General features: G+C 45.0%; 1 protein-coding gene across 1 annotated transcript in view; it reads right to left on the minus strand.

Annotated features, from left to right (window-relative positions):
- The window catches only part of adamts18 (ADAM metallopeptidase with thrombospondin type 1 motif, 18), a 53,264-nt gene that overhangs the window by 20,204 nt on the left and 6,093 nt on the right, over positions 1-26,967 (minus strand). Inside the window, exons 4-12 of the mRNA XM_014126501.2 lie at positions 13,832-14,099; positions 13,112-13,311; positions 12,812-12,895; positions 12,554-12,704; positions 11,588-11,693; positions 10,397-10,534; positions 10,101-10,254; positions 9,042-9,137; positions 8,365-8,513 (exon numbers count right to left, since the gene is read on the minus strand). Coding sequence (XP_013981976.1) covers positions 8,365-8,513; positions 9,042-9,137; positions 10,101-10,254; positions 10,397-10,534; positions 11,588-11,693; positions 12,554-12,704; positions 12,812-12,895; positions 13,112-13,311; positions 13,832-14,099 — 1,346 coding nt within the window. The remainder of the gene's footprint in view (positions 1-8,364; positions 8,514-9,041; positions 9,138-10,100; positions 10,255-10,396; positions 10,535-11,587; positions 11,694-12,553; positions 12,705-12,811; positions 12,896-13,111; positions 13,312-13,831; positions 14,100-26,967) is intronic.

Genomic DNA, 26,967 nt, shown 5'->3' on the forward strand with positions numbered 1-26,967 from the left:
CTACCTCATCCTCAATGATAGCAGCCCATACCAGTACCCCTCCTTCACCTTGCTGGCACCTGACTCAAAGTGGTGCCCTGTGCCCATTACTGATCCAGCCACAGGCCCATCCATTTGGTCCATCAAGACTTTCATTTCATCTGTCCATAAAACCTGTCTTCAGGTATTTCTTTGCCCAATCTTGATGCTTCAACTTGTGAATCTTATTCAGTGGTGGTCTTGTTTCAGTCTTCTTGACCTTGGCCATGTCTCTGAGCACTTGACACCTTGTACTTCTGAACACTCCAGGTTGGTTGCAGTTCTGGAATACGGTGGCACTGGAGGATAATGGGTTCCTGGTAGTTTGCCTTATAATTCTTCCCAAGTCTTTTGCAGTTAATTTGCGCCTTTTCTTCTCCATATGTTTTTTGCGCCCCAGTTGACTATTCGCAACAAAACGTTTGAATGTCCGATGGTCACACCTCAATAGTTTAGCTATTTAAAGAGTGTCGCATCCGTCTGAAAGGCATTTTACATTTTTGGCTTTTCAGTGTCAGTTAAATTTCTTTTTTGGCCGATTTTACCTGAGGTAATGAGGCTGCCTAATAATTATGCACACCTTGATATAAGGTGTTATTCACTTTCGCCACACCATCCCTCATTACACAAATACATATCACCTGAAAATGAGTAAATCCAATAAGCATTCAAGTTTATATGGTTTGGAGTTCGAAAATGTGAATAGAAACAATGATAAGATCAGAATACTCACTTGCCTAATAATTGTGCACGCAGTGTACAATGACAGCCTCAAAACAACCCTACAACTCAGCTTAATGGGTTTTCATCCAGGTTCCCAACCACTCCTGTGAAGACAGCAGCCACAAGTATCTCCACTCAGCCACATGAATAGAAAAGGCCTCTGTTCTTAGAAACAACCTAACATTGGAGGCTGCTGAGGGGAGGACGGCTCATAATAATTGCTGGAATGGAGCGAATTGAATGGCATCATGCATTTGATACCATTCCACTCATTCCCCTCCAACCATTACCACGAGCCCGTCCTCCCCAATTAAGGTGCCACCAACCTCCTGTGAAACCTACTCACACCGTTTCCCTGTTGTGAGCCTGACAGGCTGTTTTAAAGTGGAGCAGTGCACATCTTGGGCAGGCTTCCACTGCCTAACCTCAAAACAAATGAATCTCCGTTAAGCTCTTCCTGCTGGAGCAGAGCCAGCATTAACTTACAGCTAAGGGAATGTGTGGGTGTTGGTGTTTGTGTGTGTGCTTGTGTTTTTACACATGGGGAACAGTGTGTTGTTCAATGAGAATGAAAGTCTTCCATGATTCATTCAAGTAAGTGAGTGATATGTCTTTATTTCAAAAGCCCTGGGAAGACAAACAGTTGAAGTCGGAAGTTGTTTTTGAGTCATTAAAACACGTTTTTATTAACAAACTATAGTTTTGGCAAGTCGGTTAGGACATCTACTTTGTGCATGACACAAGTAATTCTTCCAACAATTGTTTACAGACAGATTATTTCACTTATAAATCACTGTATCACAATTCCAGTCGGTCAGAAGTTGACATACACTAAGTTGACTGTGCCTTCAAACAGCTTGGGAAATTCCAGAAAGGTATGTCATTGCTTTAGAAGCTTCTGATAGGCTTATTGACATCATTTGAGTCAATTGGAGGTGTACCTGTGGATGTATTTCAAGGCCTACCTTCAAACTCAGTGCCTCTTTGCTTGACATCATGGGAAAATCAAAAGAAATCAGCCAATACCTCAGAAAAAAAATTGTAGACCTCCAAAAGTCTGGCTCATCCTTGGGAGCAATCTCCAAATGCCTGAAGGTACCACGTTCATCTGTACAAACAACAGTATGCAAGTATAAACACCATGGGACCACGCAGCCGTCATACCGTTCAGGAAGGAGATGCGTTCTGTCTCCTAGAGATGAACGTACTTTGGTGCGAAAAGTGCAAATCAATCCCAGAACAACAGCAAAGGACCTTGTGAAGATGCTGGAGGAAACCGGTACAAAAGTATCTATATCCACAGTAAAACGAGTCCTATATCGACATAACCTGAAAGGCCGCTCAGCAAGGAAGAAGCCACTGCTCCAAAACCACCATAATCAAAGCCAGACTACAGTTTGCAACTACACATGGGGACAAAGATCGTACTTTTTGGAGAAATGTCCTCTGGATGTCCTCTTTGTCCTCAAAATGTCCCATTTTGCCAAAGTTGTGGCAAAATGGCTTAAGGACATCACGAAGCCATCACAAAGCCCCGAACTCAATCCAAAAGAAAATGTGTGGGCAGAACTGAAAAAGCACGTGCGAGCAAGGAGGCCTACAAACCTGACTTAGTTACACCAGCTCTGTCAGGAGGAATGGGCCAAAATTCACCAAACTTATTGTGGGAAGATTGTGGAAGGCTACCCGAAATGTTTGACCCAAGTTAAACAATTTAAAGGCAATGCTACCAAATACTAATTGAGTGTATGTAAACTTCTGACCCACTGGGAATGCTGAAATAAATCATTCTCTCGACTATCATTCTGACATTTCACATTCTTAAAATAAACTGGTGATCCTAACTGACCTAAGACAGGGAATTTTTACTAGGATTAAATGTCAGGAATTGTAAAAAACTGAGTTTAAATGTATTTGGCTAAGGTGTATGTAAACTTCCGACTTCAACTGTATGTGCATTAGTAGACAGTCTGTGTTAAAATGCCAACCAAATAGACACAACACTCGTCACAGTCACCCAGACAAACTCTGAGAAATATTATTGGATTTCATTGCCAAGATCAAATATTTAATCGAACAAAACAATATCAGCCCAGACACTAAACAGCAAAGCAACACAGAACTTATAAAAACAAAACACAAAAAAAAGAAAGAAAAAAAAGACCTCATACCACTAACTCCTATCAAACCACACTCAGCGAAAACTTTACGTGCATGATGTTCAGCATCAAAGCGGCACACATTCCATAGTATATTTTACTGTCAACACTTATCTGAGCAGAGCTTACACAGAGAAAAGCATGTGCTGTTAACAGTGGATTGTTACATATAAAACCCGGAAGGCAAACGTATTTCTGGTGCGTCCCGGAGCTGCCAGAAAGGCCCAGAATGACAGGCTCTATTAAAGGTATCAGTGCAAACCTCCTGTTTGCAGAGCACCTCTCATTTTGTGTGAAAAGATCTGGGCCTGAGCTCCCAGTCTGCTCCTATTAGGGCTTAGGAATGGAGACATATAGGCCCATATGTTAGACTGCTTGTGAGAGATGCGGACAACCAGACGTTGTCGGGTTCTAACAGGGGTTCGGGTGCTACTTGTTTCATTCAGGGAGATGAGATGCAGTAAAGGATCATTAACTACATTCAGCCGCTGGCTCATTTTTTCTTGAGCGGATAGTCAGGGGACCGGAACATAATTACAAATCATTTGTAGTCTGCAAACTGACCGCAAGAAGCCCAAACAAATATAATATTTGACTAAAACATAATAATTTCAAACCTTGCTTACATTTTTATGCGATCACATATATCTTTCTATTATGCGTGGGAATACTTTGGAACAGATTAAAAAAATTAAAATCACTTGGAGCTGATTTGCTGGTGTTTTTATAGTCTTTTATGTTAAACAATTCCATTTTTTATATATATGACATTTCCAGAAAACTTGGGGTGGCCAAATAAAACCACACGCGGGCCAAATTCGTCCCACGGGCAGCCAGTTGGGGGACCCTGCAGTACAGTATCTGGCCCCCTACTCGGTAGATTGAAAAAAAGTTTTTGGATAGCTGACTACTCACTCACATGCCTAAGGGTGGTACCAGCCAAGTTTCACTTCTTGTTATACCCTTTTTCTTTTCTTCTCTCTCTCTCAACAGATCCTATACCTCCAGCATCCCAGAGGGACACTAAATCTCCCAGCGGCAGCAATGAGTCCAAACTTCAGTGGACTAGAGGTCATCCTGTCTGGCTAGTCATCACCTGTTCTCTCCCTTCCCCCTCCTTGTCCTCCCTTCTCTCATCCTCCTCCCTGTCCCCACACAGCGACCACCACTGCACAGGGTCATTTCTCTCAGGCTCCTGACCACCCTTAACCACCACTGGACCTCCTACTTTGCTGCCCTGCTTCCTCCCCAGTCACTCCACATCAGTACTCCCACCTGAATCAAAGGCCTGCTGGGACCTGGGCCTCCCTGCTCGATCACACTCCCCTCTGTGCGGTGCGGAGCCCCCAATGAGCCCTACTGACCTATCCCCTCAGGGCCTACTGGACCTCCCCTATGCCAGGCTGCGATTAACCCAGGGCTCTGCAATCTGATAGCATCACAGGCTGCACATGCTGTCAATAACTGCTGTGTTTTAACCTTTGTAAAGCATCTTTAAGAGCCTGTCAGATGCTGTCGTGAAACAGGCAATCTGATCATCTCCAATCCCATGCAAGCTTATAAAGGGTTTTACCATCAAACACCAACTTATAAAGGGTCTTACCATCAAACACCAACTTATAAAGGGTCTTACCATCAAACACCAACTTATAAAGGGTTTTACCATCAAACACCAATTTATAAAGGGTCTTACCATCAAACACTAATTTATAAAGGGTCTTACCATCAAACACCAACTTATAAAGGGTCTTACCATCAAACACCAACCTATGTTGCCATATTAATCAGGACTGTAAATGTATTTAATCTGCCAGGTGATTGCTGTGTTCAGAGAGGATTCCCTCGCTACATTTTATTTTATTTTACAACCCCTGCAAAGTATGTATGTTAGGTAGCTATCGATTTGAAACTTTTGAAACTGTCTTCAAACAAATAATGTTTACTGAATATAATTGCATAATACATTGTATAATATGTTCTGTTGTTTTTGAGGAGAGAACATATTCGACCCTAATCTGTAAACTACACGGGGATGTTACAGTCTGATAGCCAAAACAAGTGGGCAGATTGAGGGTAATCCATCTTCAGAACCACAGATTATACCAAGAGGGGGCTGCCAAAATAATCTGACGGGTTGCTTAAAAAACACTCTCCTGTTCTCACGGATCAGAGCTAAAATGTGATTTAAGGGGACAAACAGATCCAACAGTCCAATGGTGAAATGGAAGACACTGTGCTCAGAAGGGAGTTATATATGATTCTAATATTGTAATGGATATATAGCCAGTTTGCTATAGCAGGAAAAGAATCCTGCAGCAAGAGGAAATGTAAACTATTATCTGGATTATAATTCATGGACATTTGTGTAGGGGTTGATGCATTTTTCGTAAGGGAAAATCCAGTCTGTAGTTTTTAAGTGGAAATTACAAATCACAATTTAAACATCAAATACAATACAAGTTTTACATTTCCTGCATTGCAGGAAAGTTCTCCTGCAACAGGGTAATCAAATTAAGATCCTGTAGGATCTGTAGGTAAACTGACTCGGAACAATTTTAGGTCATGATTCGCCATGATTCCCAATTCGCAACATCAACCAAGATTCAGCATCTGCTTCTTACTAAAAATACCTCTTTATTGCCCCCCCCCCAAAAAAAAAAAATCTGCATGACTCTTAAAGTGGATTATAATTCTATAGCTCCATGTATGCTAATCACTGACTGTATAATGTGCATCATATGAGGTTCTGTCTGCCTCTGGCTCTATCTCCCAGGCTGGTCCAGGCTGGATTAAGTGAACAATCAGGTACAACAGAGAGGACAGCACCTCACCAATGCCAGTCCTCCAACACAGCCTGTTGACTGGACAGAATGTTGGGGGGAGAGGGAGAAGTAGTTTCCAATTCTCTGCTGAGGCACTACATCCAATCCAATTTAGGGTTCCCCCTTGTAGCATGTGGGATTTTTAGATTCTTTTTTTTTTTTGTTGCTTTGTCTGCATGCATTTATTTGAGGTAACAGTAAAAACCCACTGAGACGTTACGCCATTAACAAAAAGAGACATACGTAAGTGAGGAAGGTAAGTTGGACTTCCCAAGCCACATAGTTTCCACACAGGGACAGCATAGGGACACCTGTGCCTGGGAAGGTTACTCTATCCTGCCTGTGCTGAGAGGAGATATCCTCCATCAACCTGCTGCAACTGCTGGGAGGAAACACCTGGGCTTACACCATCAGACACACACACACTCACACACTCACACAAACACACACACACACACACACACTAAACTGTCCTGGAAATCATATCTGCCATTACATTTCTAAATCACAGTCTTGTTAAATTATATTTCTCGATCATAGTCTAATTGGTGTGGCTAACAGATCGTCTTACTCATCAAAATTACGGAACAAAGAAATCAGTGTTCTCAACACACTGGAAAGGTTTGAGTTAAAAGTCTTCAATATCCTTGATGCAATCAAAGTGGTTGAGTGCCTGGATGTTATCCAATAGGCATGATCACATCCCATCCTGCAAGACACAAACCTGAGAACAAGCCAGATGCTAAGATATCTAAGCCACCTGTCCATCAATAATGGCCCTCCTTCTTTCAGCTCCTTGTCCTTTTCTGAAGCAGCCAAGCCCTCTGAAGCCAAACCTGTCCTCAGGGGGACTTGTAATCTCAAATTAATCCAGAAGCCAAAGGTCAGATGCAATCTGGCTCTACTTGAGGTTTCACATCAATCTGACTACTAGTGGGAGTACCATGCAACAAGCACCCAAAGTCTGACATCAACCAGACGTATTATGAGAACAATCTAGCAAAGAGACATAGTGCACAGAAGATCTAACTGACAAACTAATATGAACCTGAGAATTGTATCTAGTGTTGGGGCATTTGTGTGCTACGTCTCTATATTTACATTTGTGTGTGTTCGGTGTCTGCCTCGGCTGTGAATGCTTGAAGAATAAGAGGTTTGTGTTGCCCAGGGAAGTCAGAAGATTGGGCGAGTAGCTTGAGGCAGAGAATTGAGTAGCACTGTGGTCTGAGCAGGTTAAACTGGCATGAGAGAGATCCCTTTAATCTGGACTGCTGTCTTTTTGTAGACTGACAGATAATAGCGTTTATTGGGCTGACAGCCAACTGGCAGGCAGGCAGCCAGGCAGGCCACACTCTCAGGTGCTCAGTTAGTACGTCAGGGGGAGCTGACTGGGAGGAAGGCCATGTTTACCTGTCCAAATCCAACCCTGTTCTGTTTGCACAGAGCAGACACACTTCATGTGTTCTATGGTAGTGCTGGTAGAGACTTAGCGAAGACAAGCAACAGCTGAGGTAAAATGTGGCTAATCATGCCTCAAGCTCATCTATCCATCAGCCGTCTTGTATGGAGCATTACCCCTGCCAGACAAGGTAAAGTGCCTCAAAAGAGGGAGAAGTAACTATCACAGTAAGAATCCTCTCTGGGGTATTACCAGGGGATGTTGAGTTCACCCAGTGCAAATCTAGGCTTGTTATGGTAGGAGAGAGTGGGGTAAGTTGAGCCAAATGGGTAAGTTGAGCCATCCTTGTACACAAAATGTATTATTCGACCAAATATTTCGACCAAACATAATTTCAAGGAGTCATGGAAAAAGTGGTAAGCAAGCTAGGTAAAAAAAAAAAAAAGATTTTCACCAAGTGAAATTAATTTAGTGTGTTAGATGTGTCAAGTAGATATTTTTAAGACTGTTTTATTCACCAGTTGGGGTCTCTATAAGTGTGAATATGAGGTCCTAAACCTAGCATGAAAGTGCATCCTTGTAGCTGTGTGGGCTAATATAGTCAAAATGGGGTAAGTTGAGCCAATGGTCGCGCCAAGGGAAAGTTGAGCAAATTTTTCTATTTTCGTCACAGGTGTAATGCAAGGCATTATCACTGGGATATGAGGTAACAACAGGGCCTAGCCTATGTTAATTAGTAAACGGCTTAACTTACCCTGTAGTTCTGCCAAGATACCACTTTTTTGGGACAAGCTAGGTTTTCAAAACTGTAATTCTTACATGAATTCTGATTATTTTTAGGGATACACAACATCGGCAGCGTAGCCTAGTGGTTAGAGTGTTGGACTAGTAACCGAAAGGTTACAAGATCAAATCCCCGAGCTGACAAGGTACAAATCTGTTGTTCTGCCCCTGAACAAGGCAGTTAATTAACCCACTGTTCCTAGGCCGTCATTGAAAATAAGAATTTGTTCTTAACTGACATGCCTAGGTCTCCAGGTGTTTCTCCAGGTAAAATAAATATGTAGGTATATTTGTTAAAAAGAATACTATATTTCCTGTGACAGAGTGATACTAAATGTAAAAAAATTCTCAACTCACCCCTAGTAGGCTATGCATTAAAATAGCCCAGAGTGAGATTCTAAATTAGCAGTGAACTCTTATGACCCCACCTGACCCCCTAGTATGGCTAATAGTACTGTACCTGGGGCTGGTGCAGGATCGCTCCCTGTACATAACCCCTCCCCCACAGGTCCTGGAACAGTCCGACCACTCAAACCATCCTGACCACTGACCGTTGACAGCTCTCGGACCGTGGTCACCATACTTCACACACTGGCCTCGCCGACACCACTGTTGAAAGAGGAGAGAGAGAAAGAGAAAGCGGGAGAGAGAGAGATGAGGGGGAGGATGAGGGCGGGGTGGAGAGAAAAAATGAAAATGTTGAGTTAGTATCGGTGGTAGGATCTTTGGCTTGCCCCAGTGCTGAGGTTCCTGGTTTGGGTGAATGCCCAGCACCACACCTGGAGACCTAGGCCTATCTGAGCCAAACCACACACTCACACACATCACCACCTTTCTCTCTCTCCCACTATCATCTTTCACTGCGGAAAAAGAATAGGAGCATTGTGTTCTTATGGGACATTTAACAATGCACAAAACGCTCCTGCAGGTGTGTGCATATGTGGATTTGTGAGTGAACCTGTCTTTTGTGCTTGTGCTTGTACCTTGGGCATTTCTGTAAGCGTCCCTGTGTGTTTTTACGTCTGTGTGTGTTAAAACGTGTGTTACACTGAGTGATACTGTTAGATGGAAATCCCTGTCTCCTTCCATCCCGTTCACGATGGGCAACATTGCCATGGAAACAGATGGTACACTTACCATGTCAGTCCCACAGCTGGTGCCCTCAGCAGCGGGCATGAACTTGGTCTCACACCGGTGACCTGTCCTGTGGCACCACAGTGATTTACAGATGTCCTGTCGAGTGACCAGACACACCAAACAGTGAGTCCAGCATCTGCCTCCCCTCATCAGAACACTACCACTACACTAACAACACCCCACTGCCATGGTTACAAGCAATAACCCCCCCATTTCCAAAAAACCTGTCAAAACCAATCATTGTATTCCCTGAAACACGCTATTCATGTATCTTTTATTCCTTCCCACAATGCAGCAGTAAGTATGGAGAGATGAGGCATTGGGAGCCAGGCAGTGGACCTGTGCCACGCTGGCCTGCCGCCCGATTGCATCTGGCAGACAGCTAGCGAGACCGGGGTTATGAGAGAGCTGGTCCCCCCGTGCTAATCTAGCTCTGCAGCAGACTGACTGGGCTAGTGTGCCACGGCCAGCCGTAAGAGCAGAGCACGTGGCTAATTAGCTCTCCTCTGCACCATGCGAAACGACCGCAGAATCCCAACAGAGGGAAGAAACACAGGGAGGCAAACATCCCAAATCCTTGTTAATTAAGATGTAGAGTCACCTACATCGAGGTTTAGGAGACGGGTTCAAACTTAGGGCTGGGGTTCAGGAGAACACAGAAGGTTGTATGGGGGATATACAATGGCTCAGGCTATACCATGAGCACTAATCCTACAGATGGACTGGCGTGGATGTTGATTTCCCACACACAACCTCCTATTCTTGACCTGTTCCTTATTCATGCTGGATTTGCATGTCAATGCATGTCTTGTTGAATGTAGTATAGTGGAAGGTTATAGAGGCCCATTCCCTTAGGGTTGTGTTCAAGTCTGTTGGACCCGTTTTGAATACTGTAATTGGAGGTTAAATACGGCTGTTTCGAACATATAATGGTTTGTCCCACAAAGATAATGCAAATGAGATAATACTGGTTTAAACCCTACCTATGTTTCCCAGTAGCACACTTGTCAAACAGTTTCGTGCAAACCACTAACGAATGTGCCTTTCAGTGTCAGGTACCTTGACAAAGTCCAGGTTGCACAGTTTAGCCTTGGAGCCAAACTGCCACTTGCACTGCGTGTCAGCATCATAAAGCTGGCCTGGGAGCTTCTCTGGGTATTTATACTGCCCAATCTGCCTGGGCTCATCCACCAGACACGATGCTTGAGCTGTTCTGTGGAGTAAAACCAAGAAACACTGAACAATCAGACAGGGACCTATCATTAAAGACTAATAAACACGAACAGGTGCATGAGAACCACACTACATCATTACATGCATGGCAGCCATATCAGAGGTCAATTTATAAGGCTTACCCAAGGAAGCGGCTGAGGTATTGGCGACTGCAGGCAGACCATGAGAAGACCCCGTTGTTTCCTGCCAGGGTTGGAGACATGATGTTTCCTTCCGCTTTCCGACAAGGATTCCCCTCTCCATCATGGATCATCCCAAAACTGCCATAGAGACAGATCATTAAGAAGGAGAGAGAGAGAGAGCGAGAGAGAGAGAGACAGAGCGAGAGAGAGAGAGACGGAGAGAGAGAGAGAAAAAGAGACTGTAAATGTCCAACCTCAGGTCAGAAATCTACTGGTCAGGTTGGAACTCTTACCCTAGTAACCTTAAAACATTTTAGTTTTATAAAACTCGTTAGGCTCCATGGAGTGTGATGGGTCACACGTTTCTGACATAGCCTCACGCTTGGTTTAGAAACATGTGTTATCAACAGGCATGTGTTGATATAGCATTAAAAACGCTACCCTCCTACACTACAGTACATAGCTGAGGTTCACTAGTCTGTAAAGGTTCACTAGTCTGTAAAGGTTCACTAGTCTGTAAAGGTTCACTAGTCTGTAAAAGCCGACGTCATCTATTTAGAAATTACATCTCCTCAATTTGTCAGTGATTAATGGTATTTGGCCTGGAAGTGGTTTTCATCTCAACAATGTGCAAATTCTGGGAATGATTCCTATTAATTTGACCAAAGTGATTAAGCCATTAAATTACAGGAATTCTGACATACGCCAGCTCGGCGTATCGAAGGAACAGGTTCTTTCCAGTTTGTGTTGAGAGAGTGCCAAGCAGACAAAGGGCTTTACCATAATAATTCAATGTCAAATGTCAAATATAAACAGCCTCTTATCTCGATGGAAACGTGTAAACACAAACAGAGCATACCCAACGCCTGTGGCACTTTATATGGTTTCACACATTGTCATGGAGCAAATGAAGTGCTTTGCTAGCGTAATGCTATTGTTTCGGTCTGTATTTCTTGCTTTAACTGGACCTTCTTTGATGTAGCACTGTAAATTAAAGCCATCACATTGCAACTAAGCATAGCTTTCTATAACAACAAAGCTTGTCGCACGAATACACTGTTATATTGTAACAAGTTCATCACCTGTACTAGGTGTTCTCCTGTTCTCCTAAAATATATGGCGGTCTATTCTGCTCCTTGTGAAGGTAAAGCTAATGGCTAGTGCTAATAGCGAGGGCATTGATGGACTTACTTGTGGCCTGATTCATGAGCGATGGTGAAAGCTAAGCCCAGTCCTGTGTCTTCATTAATCGTACAGCTCCGGTATTTACTACACATTCCACTTATTGGAGCAAAACCTGCAGAGATAAGCAGAGGAAGAGGGAGAAGGAGAGGAGGAGAGGTGTAAAGTTAAAGAGTATTGTAAGGGAGATATCAGGCTCAAATATGTATTCATACAAAGCTACTATGTCTATCTACAAAAACCATCAGACAAAATAACTGTTCTGCGAGAAGGAAGGCCGTAGGCAGTGTTACAAGACAAACTTAATTTCGATTCAGGCATTACTATCGCCAACCTCAAAAATGCAAATCCTGCTTTTAGAGTGAGCCAAGACTGCTGTTACATGGCAATAAATGCAGTCTTTACAGTTTAATTGGTCCACGGACAGCATGAACGCTATGTATTGTAGCATGAAAGCTGTGGGTTGTGTTACAAAGAGCATATTTAAATCAAGGCCTTGCTTGTTCCTCATACTGTACGTCCCAAAGTGCATACTTGTGGTTTAGGGCCATTGAGACTAATTAATTATAGTTGGCTGATGCTTCAGTTTTAACTGATCTGACAATGCTGCCAATCGTTCACACTATTGAAGAGAAGGAGAGAACGGGATGGGTGTAAGATGTGGGTGGGTGGGTGTGTGCATGTATGTGCGTGTTAGTGCATGCGTGCATGTATGCATGGCTATACTTTTGTAAGTGTGTGTTTGTGAGTTTTGACAAGGGTGTATTTAGTGCAGGTAAAATTCCTTGCCGGAGGGAGTCCAGGCAGAGCATGTAGGATCCCGCCCACCCTGGAAGTGACCCCATGACCTCTGGTGCTGTCTAATCCCCCAGCAGCACCGTGACTAAGGGCTCTAATCTCCAATAGTCACCTCAGGGGCCCTGGCTGACCTACTTCACCCCCCACCATCCCCTCCCTCCTGGGGTGAGACCTTACCCAGGGTGTCACATGGCTCGTTCTTCCAAGAGCAGATGTCCAGGCCGGTGAGAAGCACAGCATGGTCGTGGCGCTTTCCGATCAGGCCCGACTGCCACTGGCAGAAACTGTTGAGAGACTGGTCAGCGTGGTGGTTGATGGACAGGCCGAGCTGGGGAGGAGACAGAGAGGAATAGATCATAAGGGGAGACTGGAGGATTCATGACGTTGGGGAGGCTGGTGATTTTATTGTCAGGCACTCAGATCGATGTGACTCACTGGATCTTGCTCTAGAAGAAGCAGGCTGACCACCACAATGTTGATATCAGTTCCGATGGTGCCATCTTTGAAAAGGCTGGAAACCTAAAACAAAACAAACCCAGATTGGAAGTTTGAGATTAACAGTCTGGTTCAAATTAATCGTTGCTTAACATTTTGTGCGAAATAAATACATAAATCATGACATTCATTGTTTTTTAAGCATTAGGCCAGGGTTTTTCTTTAGGAAAACCTACTTCGGGATATGTTACATGACTGATGACTGACTGACTGACTGACTGGTGTCCCTCCCCTGCTCACCATGTTCATAACAGTGAGGACGTAGGTGGTGACATTCTCTCTGCCGTGTTTCTCCAGCATCTTCCTGTCTGCCACCACCAGCGTTTCCACATTCAGGCCCCCCACCTTGTTAGATGTGATGGGTGATCGCTTCGCCCTGCCTGGGAGCTCAAACTCATCAGGCATGATGAGACGATCCTTAGCAGGGGGCTTGGGAGTGTCTGCAGAGATATGGTAGAGGGATAGAGGGCAGGTAGGGAGGGATAGAGATATGAAGAGAGAGAAAGAGGAGACAGGGGGGAAATGCTTTGGAAAGGATCTCAAATGACAGCTCCTCCTTTTTCCTGGACCTTTCCCTGATAAGAGCACGGGGCCGGCAGAGCGTTGAAAGAGCAGGAAATATTCAAAGTCATTCACTCCTCAAGCTGCTTGCGAGTATTCATTTCAATAAAGGCCAGCTACTTTATACCCTACACTATCTGAGTGCTTTTTCTTTCATAGTACATTATACACATTACATCATAAACAATCAGTAGTGGAACATTTTGACATTTTGACCTTTATTTTATATTTGTTATTGCACTGTTATCGTTCTGTTTCTGTGAAAAAACTACAATGCATGTCTCTCTACCATCTCTACTATCACTGTCCTGTACAAACAGTCCCACGTGACTATAATGTGTTTTTCTCATGTGAGCCAATCAAAGGCAGTCATAATAATAAGGAAGTTCCCTTACATACATTGCCTGCGGCGTCCACAGAAGTGTTGTCTCTGCAGCTTCCCGTGCTGGTAGTCGTGGTGATGCTGGTGATGGTGCTGTAGATATGGGTTGTCAGGTTGGGAGCTGTGGATAGATCCCTGGCCACCATGGACTTTGTGTTCAGCCGAGCGTTTGTAGACCACGTGTGGGTGGTGTCCACTCGGGGAGCTGTAGTTGTGCTCTGCAGCTAGGTGCTGGGGCAAGGGGGTGATGAAGTACTCATCATCAGACATCCGGATCAGACCTGACTGGAGAGCACAGATATCCCTGGGCATTAGATTTATTCATCAACATTAAACATTCATCATGGGGGATGAAGATGAGAGTCGGATCAGTAATAAGTCATGTAGATTGTCATGTGTTAAGGAATGGTGTAAGTAAGAGGTCTGGCAGCAGTTCTTAGATAAGGCCTGAAGGGACATAAAAATAGAGAGGAGTCATCTCAAACCAGACACAGACACAAGAAACCCTGGGACAAGGTGCTGTCTCCATAGGTGTTTCCATAGGTCAGGCACCCACAGGGATGTGACTTACTGTCTGTCAGGATGATAGCACAGGGTATCAGAGGTATTCTGGGGCAGCTGCTCCTCAACACAGGATTCTAAACCCAGAAGGATAGTGGGATAGTCGGCTTCCTATTTCGCAACAAAGCCTCCTTCACTCATGCTGCCAAACATACCCTCGTAAACCTGACCATCCTACCGAACCTCGACTTCGGCGATGTCATTTACCATAGCCTCCAACACTCTACTCAACAAATTGGATGCAGTCTATCACAGTACCATCCGTTTTGTCACAAAAGCCCCAGATACTACCCACCACTGCGACCTGTATGCTCTCGTTGGCTGGCCCTCGCTTCATACTCGTCGCCAAACCCACTGGCTACAGGTTATCTACAAGTCTCTGCTAGGTAAAACCCCGCCTTATCTCAGCTCACTGGTCACCATAGCAGCACCCACTCGTAGCATGCGCTCCAGCAGGTATATCTCACTGGTCACCCCCAAAGCCAATTCTTCCTTTGGCCGCCTCTCCTTCCAGTTCTCTGCTGCCAATGACTGGAATGAACTGCAAAACTCTCTGAAGCTGGAGACTCTTACCTCCCTCACTAGCTTTAAGCACCAGTGGCAGAGCAGCTCACAGATCACTGCACCTGTACATAGCTCATCTGTAAATAGCCCATCCAATCTACCCCATCCCCATACTGTATTTATTTATTTATCTTGCTCCTTTGCACCCCAGTATCTCAACTTGAACATTCATCCTCTGCACATCCTACCATTCCAGTGTTTATTTGCTCAATTGTAATTACTTTGCCACCATGGCCTATTTATTGCCTTACCTCTCTTATCTCACCTCATTTTCACATGCTGTATATAGATTTTCATACTGTATTATTGATTGTATGTTTGTTTATTCCATGTGTAACTCTGTGTTGTTGTATGTGTCGAACTACTTTGCTTTATCTTGGCCAGGTCGCAGTTGCAAATGAGAACTTGTTCTCAACTAGCCTACATGGTTAAATAAAGGTGAAATAAAAACTAAAATGAAAATTAACAACAATTCTATGCACCCAAAAGGTTTTTGGCATTCCACAAAGATACAGCACCCTAAAGTGAAAACATGAAGCAGACCAAACTTGTTGGTCCTTTAAAACCTGTTGGGGCTTGGGGGCAGTATTTTCACAGCCGGATGAAAAACGTACCCAATTTGAACAGGTTACTACTCTGGCCCAGAAACTAGATAGAACTTTGGATAGAAAACACTCTGAAGTTTCTAAAACTGTTTGAATGGTGTCTGTGAGTATAACAGAACTCATATGGCAGGCAAAAACCTGAGAAAAAATCTAGCAGGAAGTGAAAAATCTGAGGTTGTAGATTTTTCAAGTGATTGCCTTGACTGTATACAGTGACTTAGGGTTCATTTTGCACTTCCTAAAGCTTCCACTAGATGTCAACAGTCTTTATAACAGTGTTTGAAGATTCTATGGTGAATTTGATGGGAATAACAGCCCAAGGAAGTAGGTGTCCCATTATAAGGCATGGGCTCAGTCACGCGCAAGGACTTGGGAGCGAGTTGAGTTCATATTCACTCCTAAAGAGAACGGATAGGTCCGGTTGGAATTTTATTCAAGATATATGATAAAAACAACCTAAAGATTGATTCTATACATCGTTTGACATGTTTCTACAAACTGTAGTATAACTTTTTTGACTTTTCGTCTGGACTAAGTAAGCATGCGCATTGTGGATTTGGATAGTGAACCTAACGCGCGAACAAAATGGATTATTTGGACATAAATATGAACTTTATCGAACATTTATTGTGGAGCTGGGGTTCCTGGGAGTGCCTTCTGATGACGATAATCAAAGGTAAGTGAATATTTATAATGTAATTTCTTAGTTTTATTGACTCCAAGATGGCGGGATTCTGTTTGCCTGTTATTGGTGTCTTCTGGTCTGTACTCAGATTATTGCAAATTGTGCTTTCGCCGTGAACCTTTTTGGAAATCTGACAAAGCGGTTACATTTAGGAGAAGTGTATCTATAATTCTGTGCATAACACTTCTATATTGATCAAAGTTTATGATGAGTATTTCTGTAATATGTGTGCTCATTGTGCTCATTCACCGGAGGGTTTGGAGGGAAAACATTTCTCAACATTACGCGCCAATGTAAAATGCTGTTTTTGGATATAAATATGAACTTTATCGAGCAAAACATAAATGTATTGTGTAACATAATGTCCTAGGAGTGTCATCTGATGAAGATCGTCAAAGGTTAGTGCATACTTTTAGCTGAATTTCTGGTATTTGTGACGCCTGTCCTTGCTAGGAAAATGGCTGTGTGGTTTTTCTTGTGTTGGAACTGTCCTAACATAATCTCATTTTATGCTTTCGCCGTAAAGCCTTTTTGAAATCGGACAATGTGGTTGGATTAACGAGAAGTTTATCTTTAAAATTGTGTAAAATAGTAGGAATTATGAGATTTTAGCTGTTTTGAATTTGGCGCTCTGATTTTCCACTGGCTGTTGTCAAAATCAATCCCGTTAACGGGATAAGAATGGGAAGGGGTCCCCTAGAGGTTAAAAACTTGCTGTAAGTAAAATATTGTGTGCTATAGCTTGGAAAATAAATACAAGTGACTCTGAATGACAACATAATGTTTGTTTCCAACATTTGGGCTGTTTTCCAAAAGAAGTTAAATCCGCTTCGTGTTTTGTTTCCTTGCCACGATACTAACTAGTATTGTGAAACTTGTATTGTCCTTGCCCTAGTATTCTAGGGACAGTACCATTCTAAATACAGCAATTCTTTCCTCGTCCACAACATTTTCCCACAATGGACCATAATTTGAAGTAAGTAAAATGTTTGAGTATTTTACTGTTGATAATACCCCACAATACTGTATAAATTACAGATTTCAGATACAGTGTAGTTTACCTCTCAAACACGGCCATAAAAAAACTCCTGTGCACAACCTAAGTACTGTCAGTCACCATGGATACAGCGGTCAGATACAGTGAAAAAAAATATAAAGTAGCATGATGCAAGACAGCTTTATAGATGATAGTGCAGTCAGAGTGTAGCTGGTAAAAGGTTGTCAGAGAAGTTCCTAACTAGTAGTGTCTAAAATGTTTGCAGGTCAACAGAAACAACAACCCAAAGTGAAAAAGTCCCTTTTGAACAGACCTCTGCCAGAAACGGTTCTTTAATTAACCAGCTCTTCAAGTAAAGGATTCCATTACACTCCAAAGAAAGGAATAAAGTGTTGAGTCAACCTCTCGAAGACTGCCTGTAAAAACACATTAAGGCGGGAGGCCATTACTCTTCAAGCATCAGCATGGTCCTGTTGACGGAGCTAGCACTGGAGGGGACTGAATCAATTTGATTAGTGAAAAGAGCCGAACACAGCGGCATTTCCTTTACATGTTAGAGGAGGGCTACAATGTATGAGATAGCCTCTCTATGGAACCCTTTCAGCAAGACAACAACTGATTGAAAAGATCCAATATTGTCTCTTTGTCTTCCTTCGAGGCAGATAGCTAGGCTTTTCTTCAACACCCATCGTTCCCTGTGGGGTGTGTGTGTGTGTGTGTGTGTGTGTGTGTGTGTGTGTGTGTGTGTGTGTGTGTGTGTGTGTGTGTGTGTGTGTGTGTGTGTGTGTGTGTGTGTGTGTGTGTGTGTGTGTGTGTGTGTGTGCAGTTTGATGATTGCATGGAGCAATAGGTAGGGGAGACAGGGGTTTAGGTTCAACTCAAAAGTAATAATATTCTTTCATAAATTAGGCAAAGGTCAATCAAGAACAGAACATAAGGCACCAAGCTACTGTAACACCTCTGAAAATGCATTTGACTTACTCACTAGTCAGCTTTCTGTCTATGGGTCATGTGCAACTGCTTCAGCACCAAGTCCTACATTTGGAAATCCATAGCAATATGATCAATCTTTGAAAGTTTGACATATAGATACAGAACAACTTTCCAATTAATAAAACATTTATAATGCATCAACTGTAGATTCCTTATTTATACCATTACACTATATTGTGGTGTAAAATATTATTTCAAACATCACCACAGGCTGACAGTTTTATTTATACTGAAAATAAATATAAACACAACATTCAACAATTTCAAAGATTTTACTGTTCCAGATCATATTGTCACACCCTGATCTGTTTCACCTGTCTTTGTGCTTGTCTCCACCACCCTCCAGGCGTCGCCCATCTTCCTAATTCTCCCCAGTGTATTTATACCTGGATCGATGGGCGGCTTCGAGAAAGTAGGAGGGAGAGGGAATCTGTGCCCTGTCGCCCTCGTTCGCCTTTGATTCCCACCTCGCCTCTGAAGAATCCTGGAGACCCCGAAGTCTACATGTCCGAGTGAACCCGACGTCACCCGAGTTCTCTCTGGAATCACCGAGGGCTGCCGAGGGCTCCTTCGGAGTCCAGGCACCTGGGCAGGGCTAGATTGACTCCGGCTGAGCGCTTATGCCGATTCCACACCCAGAGTTGTCTATATTGTGGAGCTACGGGACATTTCGTAGCTACCTGCCCATTAAAAACCCAGGCTCATCAAGAAGGGGCGAGTACTCTGGTGGACCATACGGATAACTTTTCCTCTCCCCTTACTCGCACCCCTTTCCATGCCATCCTGCTGTGGGGGAACCAGTCGAAATCTCTTCGGGTACTCATCGACTCTGGGGCCGATGAGAGTTTTTTGGACGCTAACCTGGCATAACAGCTGGGCATCCCCACTCAGCCCCTCTCCATTCCTATGGACGTTAGAATGCTGGATGTGCGCTCTATAGGCCGGGTCACTCACAATAACACTCCCATCAACCTACGAGTGTCAGGGAACCACAGCGAGGCTATCCAATTTATGCTGATTAAGTCTACTCAGGTTCCTGTGGTATTAGGATTCTCTTGGCTCCAAAGACACAATCCCATCATAGACTGGACTGCTGGTGCCATTATGGGCGCCACGCCCATTGTCTGAAGTCAGCGCAGCCTTCCCAGGGACGTCTTCCTGTGGGCTCGGATGTTGCCCCATACTTCTCCGCCATTCGCGCGTACCCCGAGTACCAGGACCTCCGGGAGGTTTTCAGTAAGGCACGGGCCACTTCACTTCCTCCGCACCGACCCTCCACACCGAGCCCTTGTGGAGAAGGACAAAACTCTGCGCCCATGCATCGACTACCAGGGCCTCAATGACATCACGGTGAAGGACCGCTACCCGCTACCACTCATCGCTTCGGCCGACTGCCTTCAACATGACCAGTGGCCACTACGAATATCTGGTCATGCCATTTGGACTTACCAACTGCTGTGTTCCAGGCCCTGGTTAATGACGTTCTCAGCAACATGTTGAACAGGTTTGTTTTCATCTACCTCGACGACATCCTCGATTTCTCCCACTCAGCCCAAGAACATGTGCTCCATGTCTGACAGGTCCTCCATCACCTCCTGGAGAACCAGCTTTTTGTGAAAGCGGGGAAATGCGGGGAAATCCATCGCCCGACCATCCCCTTCCTTGGTTACATCATCGATGAAGGGAATGTACAGATGGATCCCGGGAAGGTGAGAGCGGTGGTGGATTGGCCCCAGCCTACGTCCAGAGTGCAGCTGCAACATTTCCTGGGATTTGCCAACTTTTATCTGGGTTACAGCAGCCTGGCTTCCCCCCTGTCTGCACTCACCTCTCCCAAGGTTCCTTTCACATGGTCCCCAACTGAGAACTCAAGCACCGCTTCACCACTGCTTCAACATTGGTTCATCCTTACCCGTCCCGTCAGTTCGTGGTAGAGGCCGATGCTTCAGATGTCGGAGTGGGGCTGTCCTGTCCCAGCATTCTGCCCTGGACCTCAAGTTCCATCCCTGCGCCTTCTTCTCCCATAACATCAATGCCACGGAGAGGAACTACGATGTGGGGAATCGTGAAGATGGTGTTGGAGGGGTGGAAACGCTGGTTGGAGGGGGCGGAACATCTGTTCATTGTGTGGACGGACCAAAAGAACCAGGAATGCCATGCGTCTCAATTCCAGGCAAGCTGGGTGGGCCCTGCGTTTCACCCGGTTAAACCTACTGACCAGGATCCAAGAACATCAAGCTGGATACGCTGTCAGGCCGATATAGCCCCATGGCTACACCCTTGGACCCCGAGACCATCCTTCCACCTCGTGTCTGGCGACGTTATTCAGCTGGGAAATAGGGAAGCAGGTCCATGAGGCACAGCGTTCCCAGCCGAACCCCGGGGGGGGGGGGGCAGATAACCGGATGTTTGTGCCTGACGCTGTCGGCTCCTCGGTTCTGTAGTGGGCCCACTCCACCAGGCTTGCCTGCCACCCATGCTCCCGTCAGACCCTGGCCTTTGTGTGGCAACACTTTGGTGGCCTTCCATGGTCCCGGACGTCTCTGTGTTTGTTGCCACCTGCACAGTCTGTACGCAGAACAAGACTCCTCGGCAAGCTCCGGGTGGTTTTCTTCAACCACTTTCTGTCCCTCACTGTCCCTGGTCTCACATATCCCTGGACTTCGTCACGGGTCTTCCCCCATCTGATGGCAACAGCACCATCATGACAGTAGTGGACCGGTTTTCCAAAGCCACCAACTTCATTCCTCTCCCCAAGCTACCCCCTGCCAAAGAGATTGCCCAGCTCATGGTTCAGCACGTCTTCTGGATCCATGGACTCCCGGTGGACATGGTCTCCGGCGGGTGCCCTCAGTTCTCATCCTGGTTCTGGAGGGTGTTCTGCACGCTCATTGGGTCATTGGGCCAGCCTGTCCTCCGGTTTCCACCTGCAGTCCAACGGCCAGTCGGAGTGAGCCAATCAAGAACTGGAGACAACTCTTCACTGCCTTGTCTCCGCCAAACCCAACCACCTGGAGCCAGCAACTTGTGTGGGTTGAATACGCCCGCAACACCCTCCACTGCTCTGCCACTGGGCTTTCGCCTTTCGAGTGTTCCCTGGGGTATAAGCCCCCTGTCTTCCCAGAGCAAGAGGAAGAGGTTGGCATACCCTCGGCCCAGATGTTTGTCCGCCGCTGTCGCCATACCTGGAAGAGAGCTTGGTCAACTCTTTTCAAGACCACCTCCAGGTATCGACGACAAGCAGACCGCCACCGGACCCTGGCTCCCTGGTATTGTCTCGGGCAGATGGTATGGCTGTCCACTCGTGAGTCCCGCAAACTTTCCTCCCGCTTGTAGTTGTCCTTGATGTCCTTTGTTTTTTTTGCATTGTTGTTTTCTATTTTCCGTTGTCTTTTTCTTTTTTCTCTTTAGTTAATTGTCTTGGTTGATGGTGCATGGAAATCATTTTTTTTTTATTATTTTTTATTACATTTGTTTTCTTGGGGGGGCTGTGGGAGGGGTCTCGGATGGTTGAGGGGCAGCTATTGGGGAACTGTGGGGGGATCTTGGAGGGTTCGGGTCCCCGTTTTTGGCCTTGTGGGAGATCTGTCAACATGCCCTTGAGCAGGGCATTGACCCAGGATACTGTCGCTCTGAATAGAAGTCTGTTAGATGACTGGTGTGATGTAGTTGTTGAGCGGCTTCACTGCAAGTATATTGTATGTTTTGGATTCAATAAAAAAAAAAAGTAATTATAATAATAATAATTAAAAAACCTTTCCCCCCGCTTTATCAGACCTTTCCCCATCTCCAAGATCATTAGCCCCTTGGCTGTTCATCTTCTGTTGCCCCGTACCCTCCATATTCATCCCACTTTTCACGTGTCTAGGATTAAACCCAGCCCTTTGTCTCCTGTTTCCAGGGCCCACCCCTCTCCCCCATCTCATCGTGGGCCAACCGGCGTACACGGTGAGCCACCTCCTGAAGGTTCGACCGCGGGGAAGGAGATTCCAGTACCTGCTGACTGGGAGGGTTATGGCCCGGAGGAGAGGTGCTGGGTCCCCACATGGGACATCCTGGACCCAGGCCTCATCGCTGAGTTCCAACGCTGGCACCCTGGTCAACCAGTTATGGACCCAGGTAGGATACCAGGTGGCGCCCCTGGGGGGGGGGGGGTTGTTACGGTCACACCCTGATCTGTTTCACATGTCTTTGTGCTTGTCTCGACCCCTACTCCAGGTTTTGCATATCTACCTCATTATGCCCAGTGTATTTATTCCTGTGTTCTCTGATTGTCTATTGCCAGTTCATGTTGTCTTGTCAGGTCTTACCAGTGTGTTTTCCCATCTTCCTGCTTTCTCAAGTTCTGTTTCCTAGTTTCCCCGGTTCTGACCATTCTGCCTGCCCTGACCCCGAGCCTTATCTTGGCAAAGGAGAAATGCTCACTGACAGGGATGTTAACAAATTTGCGCACAACATTTGAGAGAAATAAGGTTTTTGTGCATATATGAACATTTCTGGGAACTTTAATTTCGGCTCATGAAACATGGGACCAACACTTACATTTTGCGTTTATATTTTTGTTCAGTGTAGTTTTGAATGAGTTAAAGTTGAGCAATTTGCAACAGCACTCTAGTTTAAGATTTGAAATATAAGACAAGAACACAGTTAACATTAATCTGGCAGCAACGACCGCATCCAAGAGTTCTGGAAGAGTTCCCTGTGCTGTGCTAGCTGAGCATGCATTTATCGCAGTCCGTGAAATGTGTCATGTTGCTGTAGAATGAAGAGGCAGTGGTTTGGTTTATTCCGCCTGGCAGAGCTACCAAACAGACAGGCTGATAAACACCCTGGCCTCTGACAGACCATCAGTTCACTGCTGTGGATGTTTATGTCAGCAGGGTAAGAGAGCGTTAGACAGCGCTGGGGAGCAGGATGTATCCACCTGGCCTTACAAACAGAGGGATAATGGTGAATGGACTGTAAGCATTGGCAGACTAGGGGGGGAAAAAATATTTTATTTTGGTCAGCACTACTATTATTATGAATTACCTAGTCATTCGTTTATGTGATGATGTGATTTCATGAGACAGAGAAAGAACTGAGTGAAGAAAGGTGAATGCAGCCATTTCATTTTTGTTTGGTTTCCCCAAACCTCTGTCCTTTCTCCCATTTGATGACCAAGTTAAGCAGTTCATTCAACTCTCTGACCATGTCTGAGATCGTTGACTAGAGTGCTGAACCTCACACATTCCGTCTGGCCATGGAATGCCATCTAATCTCACCTCCTACTCTCCAAATCCAGCCCAAATAGCTGTGCATTGTCATCCACACCCCCCAAACCCCTCACACCCCATGACCCCTGTCCATTCTCTATGTGTGACACCCACCTCCCCCTTCACCCTCCTGATCCACATTTCCCCAGACTAGCAGGTGGCAAAGTAAACACAGGCGCACAAAGGGGGAGCCATGCAGAAGCTCTTGTTGTGAAAACAGTGGCGGGTCATGGCAGACTGCCACCATGCACAGGCATCCGCTCCCAGACTCCCACCTCCTGGGACAGGACAGGGGGACAACGGGGGCACTCTGGGGAGGCCAAGTCCACCATAATCCCATCCATCTCTCTTCCCCCAGGACCTGACAGAACCACCAAACCACCCCGTATCGCTCATTCCTCCCCTGATGAGGATCAAAAGGCCCTGTGTGTGACCCAGGGGCTCTTGTCAAACTTGGTTCTGTTTCTCCCATGATAGTAATGGGCAGTAATGGCTTCGGGCGTCCGTCGATGTCTGTCAGCCTCGTTCTCTGTGTTGCTCCAGTGCTTTGTTGAGGCAGAGTGATTTCTCTTTCCGACTGATGGGTTTCAATCAAAAGGGGGTTTACACTAAATGCAGTGACGTCTATTTTGGCCTAGCCACAGGGTACCTTGTGTGCCTTGCCTTCCTGTGTCACATTTTCCTCCTCGTTCACCAACATGACTTCGGCAGAGCCCCACAGGCCTTAAAACACTGTGTCCAGACAGAGAAAGAATAACCGTACAGCCAGGACCCCTCCCTATGAACCAGCCAGAGCTAGCCCTCGACACAGGCCATAATCTAGGAGTAGACAGTGTGAGGACAGAGAGCAGGGAGTCACTGACAAACATGGTGAGGATACACAATGCTATACTGGATTTAGAAACTATTCCACTGACTGAATAGCCACAAGACTTGAGTGCAACCCTCACTGTCATTTCATTACACTTTTCCACTACACTGTAAAGATCTGGCAGCCTGGTCAGTCTGGTGCCTGCTCCAGCCCTTTGAACTGACGAGTTTAGGGATCTCACCAACTAACTCACAGCAAACTGTCAAGCAATATAGGCCTATGCATGGATATATGGATGCTATTTGTATAAATCTCTGCTATGCATTACATCAATAAAGATATATATTTTCTGCTCATTTTTGCAGTGGTGGTAGTAGTAGTAGTTCATCGGAGGTGAACCCATTTTTAACATTTGCATTTGTTTTGTAAAGCTTCCCTGAACTAAGCTTGTGGCATTAACAAATCTGTAAGCGACAGAATTACTCACACAGACTGAAACTGTAAAAGAGACAGAGATGGAGGAGACAAAGAACCTCTTCCAGGTTCTAACCTCTATCTGTGTACAGTCTGTTAGCAGATTAGCCTGGAATCTCGCTAGCCACTTCCTGTTGTAATGTGCCTCCTCCCCTTTAACCCACAACAAAAGTTAACAAACACCCTGGAGCAAATCTACTGTTAGCTAGCTAGCGCTTCCCATTGTCTGCCAACCCCACACACTACCTCCCACTCAATTATCACACATGTATTCCATTTGTCTCAGAAACATACCACACTTTACTATAAAATATCTATCAACATCTTCCAGCAGTTAGCAGTATGCTTGATAATGGGAGGAAATTGATTCCATCTGTCGAGATGTGGTGCGTCTCTCTTCTTGTTCTGCCTGAACTGTATGTATGTGAGAGTCCTGCGAAGACTAGTAGAACTGTAAGATGAAATGTAAAAGTACAACACTGAAGGGACAACATGCAAAGAAAACATAAACATACTCGTAGCCGTAAAATATCAGTCATATTAGATACTAATACCTCAATATACTGTATTTTTTCTGGCAATGCATTTAATACATGTTTTGCTATGTATAGTAACATGCTGTTAAATGGATGATATTCACGACAACATATTTCATCTGAAAAGAACTTGAGATGTATTGAATTTCACAGGAAGTAGAGAGACACCAGGTCCTCAGACTTCAGGGAAAGCTGGCACATTGATGTGGCAGACCTCTAGTGATCTCCTTAAATGTACACTTGTAAGAGTTACACAGATTAGAGGGAGATGTCCTCTGTTAAATGCCAGTCTATTTCTCCTCAGACCTGCAGACATCAGACGACTCTCCCCCCCACCACCATTCTCAGATCACAGGATAACATGCACATGGTTACTCTGAGTCGACAGTTTTCCGAACCCAACAGTCTACATGTTGAGAGTTAGCTAATACACCAATGGTCTCAGACGACTTCCCTATGGAAGCTATTACAACATGACTTTGCTTTTGCTTTCATGTGGTTTTCTGAGGCCTGTGACTACATACTGTAACCTTACACATTTCGACCATGCATGTTTTCAGTGTAAGTACGGGACACAATTTATAGCTCATTCCTTAGGATCTGTCGCGGGGGAAAACGTAATTAGTTTGTCTTTGTGTAAACTGTAGCTGCTTTTAAGGCTCCCAACCATGACATTATATTTTAAAGTAGTAAGTGCTTACATGCCGTTAAAGACTGGGAGAGATGTGTGAGAAACCCAAAGCCAGTGATTATAAAGCTCTAAAACACATCTGCACTCCAGCTCAGCGTTACATGTGACCACAGTGTCGGCGAATGCAGACCAGAGCATCCACATCACTCAGCTTCTGTCAGCTATGGTAAAAGGATACAGGCCATTATCAGTCCAAAATACAGCCCACTTCTGTGTGAGCGGCCTATGTCTCCATGTCTATCATTCGACCTGGCCCATAATGATTTGAGTTTGCCTCAGCGTTAGCATAGAGCATTCCACAGAGTGTGTGGCGTCACTAATTGCCTTTAAAGAGCATAGACACCCACTGAGCAGCCCTTGTTCTCCAAATAAAGCAGAGGTGGGCCTGGAAACACCATGGGTAATGATGTTATACAGCCCCCTTATCAGCTGAATCGAATGGGCAAGGTTCAACTCATTTTCCTGTCAGACCAGTTGCGACCAAGTAACTTCCTCTGACAGTGGATGATGACTCTCTGCAGGTGGCCAAGTTGGGAAGTCCACTATTTCTGGCACTCAGTCACTCCCAAACTCACAAGAGGTCAGAAATAGAGAGAAGAAAAGGATATGAGGGGAAAAGAGAAATTGATAGAATCTTAAAGTAAATATGGGATATACTGTATATGGTTCTGTGTTCAATTTAGCTAACACCTTTACTATTTCCATTGTTTCCAGTACCCTGCCCTGAACCTCAGACACTGTCACTAGCCGGCTACCATCCAGTACTCTACCCTGCACCTTAGAGACCGTTGCCCTTGTACAGCCATTGAACACTGGTCACTTTAATAATGTGTACATACTGTTTTACCCACTTTATATATGTATATACTGTATTCTAGTCATGGCTCATCCTATATAGCTGATTGGGGACCTTATTACTGATGAATGTGCTTTTTCTTTCTGCTTGCATTTTGTATTTATATTTTGATGTGTGTATTTTCT

Source organism: Salmo salar, chromosome ssa11, assembly GCF_905237065.1.
Source record: "Salmo salar chromosome ssa11, Ssal_v3.1, whole genome shotgun sequence".
NCBI lineage: Eukaryota > Metazoa > Chordata > Actinopteri > Salmoniformes > Salmonidae > Salmo > Salmo salar.